At 30.2% G+C, this 6,905-nt stretch overlaps 1 protein-coding gene across 1 annotated transcript; it reads right to left on the minus strand.

Annotated features, from left to right (window-relative positions):
- Positions 1 to 2,061: 2,061 nt before the first annotated feature.
- Positions 2,062 to 2,805, minus strand: LOC114263294 (Bifunctional inhibitor/lipid-transfer protein/seed storage 2S albumin superfamily protein). Its single transcript, XM_082913165.1, has 2 exons — positions 2,523 to 2,805; positions 2,062 to 2,078 (listed from the first exon to the last, which is right to left on the minus strand). The coding sequence occupies exons 1-2, from the start codon at positions 2,803 to 2,805 to the stop codon at positions 2,062 to 2,064; spliced, it is 300 nt and encodes a 99-aa protein (XP_082769291.1).
- Positions 2,806 to 6,905: the final 4,100 nt, after the last annotated feature.

Below are 6,905 nucleotides of genomic sequence, written 5' to 3' on the forward strand. Positions count from 1 at the left end.
TATATTGAACAACCTTCGGGGTATGTTCAGAATGGGCATGAAGACAAAGTGTACAAATTGAAGAAAGCACTTTATGGAATAAAGCAAGCTCCACGTGTATGGAATACTAGAATTGATCAGTATTTTCATGACAATGATCTTGAAAAATGTCCATATGAGCACGCACTATATTTGAAGAAGGAAGCTGATGGAAGCATGTTGCTTGCTTGCTTGCTTGTCTTTATGTTGATGATCTAATTTTCACCGGAAATAATCCAGCCATGTTGACTTTAAAAGAAGCATGGTCTAAGAATTTGAAATGACAGATATAGGATTGATGGCTCATTTTCTCGGCATTGAAGTGGCACAAAGAAAAGATGAAATTTTTATTTCCCAAAGTGACTATGCCAAGGAAATTCTCAAGAGATATGTAATGAAAAATTGCAATCCCTGTAGACAGTGGAGTGGAGCTCAAAAAAGGTACAAAGGCAGGTGATGTGGATCCAACTTATTTCAAAAGCCTAGTTGGAAGTCTTCGTTATCTTACTTGCCCAGGCCAGACATACCCTATGGAGTAGAACTGATTAGCAGATATATGGAAACACCGAATCAATCACACCTTTATGCAGCAAAGAGGATTCTTCACTACATCAAAGGTACATTCGATAATGGTTTATTCTATAAACCAACTGATAATTTCAGTCTTGTTGGCACTCAGATAGCAACTGGAGACGTGACTTGGATGAACGGAAAAGTACTACAGGATTTACTTTCTTTATGGAAGATACAACCTTCACATAGTGGTCCAAGAAGCAAGCAATTGTGACATTATCGACTTGCGAAGCTAAGTATGTTGCAGCCAACTCAGCTGTGTGCCATGCAATATGGTTACGGAACATACTAAAGCATTTGGAATTTCCACAAGAAAAACCCACTGAGATCTATGTTGATAATCGCTCAGCAATTGCATTGGCAAATAACCTAGTTTATCATGAAAGAAGTAAGCATATTGACACCCGCAATCATTTCATTCGAGAGCATGTGAAAAATAAAGAGGTGAAATTATTTCCTTGCAAATCTCAAGATCAGCTTACACTCCACTCCCCCCAACAGTTACAAAAGTCAAATCCTAAGAGTTTTTTTTATAGGGAATAACTTGTCTCTAGTTGAAATTTCAATTGGGCCAAACAGTTAAGGTCTTTGACCGATAAGAGTCATTAAACAGACGACTCTTACCGGTCAGAATCTTTGGAAAAATTCAACTAGGCCATGTTTTCAAAAATTCTTACCAATAAGAGTCTTTCGTTTAATAACTCTTACCGGTCAGAGATCTCAACTGTCTAGTCCACTTCAACTTTCAACTGGAGACGAGCTAAATCTTTTTTTATAATTTTTTCAAATAAGAATGTCTGATGCGGTGTCTAAAATGGCTCCTTGTTAGTTTACTCTGCTTTATTAATTCTTGAATTTCAACTATCTATCTTTATAGCTTTCTTGAATTTCAGTTGGAATTTCTTGAAATTTTGTTTGCAAATGGTGACATTTAAAAAAGAGAATTAAATTCATGAGAATTCTGTTAAAATAAGATCTAGAGACCCGCTTAAAGAATAAACAAACACCTCTCATAGTGCCTTTGGAAGGGGCATGCATTTTTTTCCTTCTTTACATTTTTTTTTTTTTTCTCTACTTTGGAAATAAGAGTAGGGAAGTACTTGCACCAACACTTAACAAAAATTGACAAAGATGTGCTCAATAATGAATCAGTGCATGTGTCTTTCTATCACTTCTACACAAATATAATTATGAAAATTTATCTAATTTATTATTATTTTATTTTATTTTGGTATAATGGAATCAATTTTAGCGTATCATGAGGAGAACATAAAAATAAAGACAAAGCAAGAACAACTCAAATATCAAAAGCCCCAAATCTAAAGGATTTGGCACATTTTAGTTTCAACATTTCCTACTAATAATTATTAGCAGCACGGAGGCAGTACATAACATGAAAGGCTTCCTACATCTCTTAGTACACTTTTTATTCGCAAGTATTTCCCCGGATGATCTGTTCTTCCTGTACTTTTACTTCCCAATACCACCTGCATGGAAAAATAAAAATAAAAGTCATACTTTTAGACTCTTGCTTGAGATCAGAATCATAGGAATTTGGCATGGTTTAATGGCAATACTGATGTCTTTTATTCATGAATGTTTCTTGAAGATATGAAGTACTTGCAACAGGATCTATTTTCAAACTATATTGATCAACTTCGGTATAAATGGAGATAAAACCTAATCTACTAACTTTTGGCAGTCCATACCTTTTTGGGTTGGCTTTTCTTAGTGACTTTTTTGGCTTGATTGCCTTTTTCAACTTTTTTTCATATATTATAAAAAAAAAATTGATAGTTTTGAGAAATTGCATAGTTTTCACTTTTTTTTAATTGATGACAAATAGATTTTTCTTCATTTTTTTGGCTTATTTGACCAAAAAGATGGCCTTTTTGGAACATCTCAAACAATCCAGAGAGAGAGAGATTTACATGGTTCGAAGTTAGCAACGCACTTCTCTGGGAGCTGCAATGCCATGTTGCGATCAACGCCAGTGATTGGAGGGCCATTGATAAGGACACACAAACAAGGCTGGCCGAGAGATTTGATGGCAGTACAGCATGCCTCACTTGGTGGAATGGGGCTAAACGGTGCAACCGCTGCCCTGCAAGGTATTAGCTGAACAAGCGCCGAAAAGAAAGTGCTACCACAATTCTGGCCCTTCCCTTGCTCCACCAAACCTACCATTACCACCACAACCAACAGCACCGGCATTGCCCTAGTGCGAAAAAGCTTCATTTTTTGAATAAAATTCTCGATATCCCACTCACAAGAAGGCTTGTTGCTTAGGAATGGACCTTATAATGGTTTATATATGCAGGAGATGAAGATCATGCCAATTTGTGCTTGTGTCCTAACCCTATTTCACAGTTACTCATGTTAATTTCATGCTGACTCTGCCATTTGAGCTGATCTGTACCAAGAGAAGGTGATGATAACACAATTGGCATGCATGAAAAACAGTTTGCTGAGTCAAATTTTGTGACCATTTTGGGCTCTAACAATAAATGTAAGTGATGTAATGTGGCACATTTATGTTTACCAGAGCTATGTTTCGGAAAAAGTTATTTGGTGAGGTTTAGACATATTACTCGACACCACACAAATTATGACATTTGTCATATTGTCGCATTATAGAAGACAAAAAATAGTAGAACATATTTTAGCCAATAAAATACATGTTGGAGTACCATTTAGATTTATCCCTTGAGTAAACTATAATTTTTCATGTTTTGGGGATAAAAGTCTGGCTAAATCAGATTGGATTGACACATGCACACAAGTTCATGGCTAATTTTACTCATTTTAGAACTGAAATTTGGGCAAAGCAAAGATGTGGGCGTGGATGGAAATCAATTTCTATAAACATTTAATTAAGGGTAAATTACACTTACTCCCCTGAGATTTCTAACAATTATAGAAACTTCTCATGTGATTTCAATAATTACACTAACATCCCTTACTTTTGAAACTATTATTATGATTCTCTCAATCTGTTAAATTTGTACAAACAGTGTTAGTTGAGTGTGAAAATAACCATATTACCCTTTGATTTGCACATAAAAAGACAAAAATACTGATAAACCAACCCATTCATTATCAACATGAGTAAATTACACCTACCTCTCCTAAGGTTTTGCATATATATTATGAAAAATCCAAATATATTTTAGTATTATTTATTACAATTCTTAAATTTCATGCAATATTATAAAACCCTTCAATTGTTAAGACATCATTAAAACATCTAATAGGAAAAAAATTAATTTTCATTGATAAAATACTTAAAAATAAAAAATTTCTCTAAAATTAATGTTAGATAACATCCTAATAATTTAATATAAGACTTATTTCACACTAGATAAACAACGTAAAATTTATCATTTTAAGTAATGCACTTATTATTTTAATTTTCTTTTATAGTTGAAATAGATGATTTTTTTTTCTAGCAATTTACATTACTTATTTATTCATATGTAAAAAAATTATGATTTTATCTTTTCTTAATCATATATTATTCTCAAATTTTAATTTTAATTTAAATTTTTAGTCGATACATATTAAAAAAAAACGCAAGTTTAATATTTCTTAAATAATTAAAAAAAATAAAAATAAATATAGAAGTAAAAAAAATCTTACCGTTGTTTAGACTTCTAACGATTAAACCAAACTCATTCATTACCAACATTAATTTTAGGAAAAATTAATGAAACATCTCTCTTCAATTTTGTGTAGTAGGAGAGGTCCAGGATTTTTTTTTTTTTTATTAGCTAAAGTCCCTTAACATTTTCACAAATAAAATTCGACTCAGAGAAATTTTGCCCAACTCAGATAAATTCATCCGACTTAGAGAAATTTCAAACCTCAACTTAGAAAAATTTCAAAATTTCTCTAGTATGATCACAAATAAATTTCAAAATTTTTCTGTGAAATCAAAGAAATTTCTCTGTGAAAATTAAAATTTCTCTAAATCGAAGCAAAATTTCTCTGAGTTTGGCAAAATTTCTCTAAGTCATGTCATTTATCTTATAAAATCTTAATATCAAGGGATCTTAAGAAAAATTCTCCTTAATTTTAACCTTAAATGCACTAAATTTAATCCTATTAATTATACATGAAATTATTATTTATTTTTCATAACTTTTTAAAATATAAATGTAATTTCTTAACTCTATTTTTTTTCCCACAACAAGTTTTTAAACTTTTATAAACAAAAAATAAAATAAGAATTCAAACATTAATAAAGGTGAGAAATTAATTTTAATATTTTATTAAATAAAAATATTTTAAATGAGATAAATAAAGATGGAGAAATAGATTTTAAGTATCATACATAACAAATTAATTGAGTATTTTATTATTTTCAAATAATTTTTTCATTCAAGTAAAGATTAATTTTAATTTAAGATGTAAGAAATAATAAATTATTTAAATTATTTATTATTTTCAAATGATTTCTTAATATTCATTCCCTATAAACTACAGCTACCTCGACAAAAGACTTTACTAAACTTCCATAACCTTGAATGAAAAAATTAGATATTTCGATATATGATTAAGGGGAGAACTCTTCCTTTACTAATTGGAATGATATTCCTTCTATTGCTTGCACCTACAAGGAGGAGATCCTTAATTACTGATGTTGACAAAGCATTTAATTTATTGTGGGGTGATTAGATTTTTTTAATTTTATATTTATTTTTTAATAATGTATCCAATATTAATTTGTGTTTTTTTAAATATGCATCGATTAGAAGTTTAATAACTCAAAAATAAAAATTAAAGTTTGAGAATAATATATGATTGAGAAAAGATAAAATAATAATTTTTTTACATACGAGTAAGTAATGCAAATTGTCAAGAAAAAATAAATTCATTTATTTCAACTTTTAAAAAAAATCAAATAATAAATGCATTACTTAAAACGATAAATTCTACGTTATTTATGTAGTGTGGAATAAACCTTATATTAAATTAGTAAGATATTATCTAACATTAATTTTAGAAAGATTGTTTATTTTTAAGTATTTAATCAATAAAAATTAAGTTTTTTTACCGTAAAATGATTTAATAATATCTTAACAATTTAAGAGTTTTATTTAATATTGCATGAAATTTAATGATTTTATTAAATAATTCTAAAGTATGCATGAGTCTTTAATAAAAAAAATTTAAAATCTCAAGAGAAATGGGTGAAATTTCTCATTTGAATAGATAAGTTAACTAATGGGTTATTTTGCCATTTTAAGTATTATAACCTATGATATTAGCCTAGTATCAGCAAATTCTGTTAAATAGTATAACAATAAGAGAATCTTCATAAAAGTTTTAAAAATAAGCGAGATTTGTATAATTATTAAAATTACAAGAAAAGTCTTATAATTGTCTGAAATCTCAAGAGAGACAAGTGTAATTTACCCTTTCAACGATAAATACGGTGTTCATAAAGCTATTTATCTACTTGTTTTGAATAGAATAGATCATGCTTATTCACAGTTTCACCAAGAACACTGCTCGAAGTTAACAATCAAAATGGCTCAACAATGTGAAGTTATTCTATGTATTCAGATATGCACAGAAGCATGATCATAATATGGAAAGGTATAATTATTCAATAAGCTAAAACAGTGTCAGGGAAAAAAATTCCCAGCCAGGTCTACTGTCTACATTTTTTTTATCTTTTACCACTCTAAAATTCATTTAAAAAGAATGAGTAGAGAAATCATCTTCCAAGTCCATGAACCAGAAGGTAACTTTTCTACTTACATTTTCCATTCATTTGTGTGCTATCAGGTTGCATAAATCATTAAAATTACAAACTAATTCGGCAAATTAAGAGCTACTTTATGCTCAAGACACCCCGAAAATATCAAAAAATTAATATTAGGTCACTCAATGTCTCAATGAAAGGACCAAATGATTCAAATTGCCAGGCAGTTGAAAAATGAAACATCATATTCAACCTGATTAATTCATAACTCATATCATAGCAGGAATCTGGAAATACTGTTAGCAAAGTGTGATAGTGCATGCTTTCTTAGATAATGCGTTGTCAAAACTCTCTTTTATTTCCATTGAGATTAAGTACGGAAAGCTCTTGTTCTACAAATTTTCCTGCTCAAAGTGATGGATAGTTTGCCGGAAGTAAAGACTTAGCAAACTGGCTTAAAGGCTTTATAAAACATAAAGTATTATAACGCAGCGGGAAAAACATTTAGATCATACCTTTAGGTGATAGAACCCCGCGGGTAAATCACGTGCTTCCAAAATCTGAACAACGAACCCAGCAGTGGAGTGATACTACAAAATGAGTA

Source organism: Camellia sinensis, chromosome 2, assembly GCF_055761805.1.
Source record: "Camellia sinensis isolate YWXY chromosome 2, ASM5576180v1, whole genome shotgun sequence".
NCBI classification, from domain to species: domain Eukaryota; kingdom Viridiplantae; phylum Streptophyta; class Magnoliopsida; order Ericales; family Theaceae; genus Camellia; species Camellia sinensis.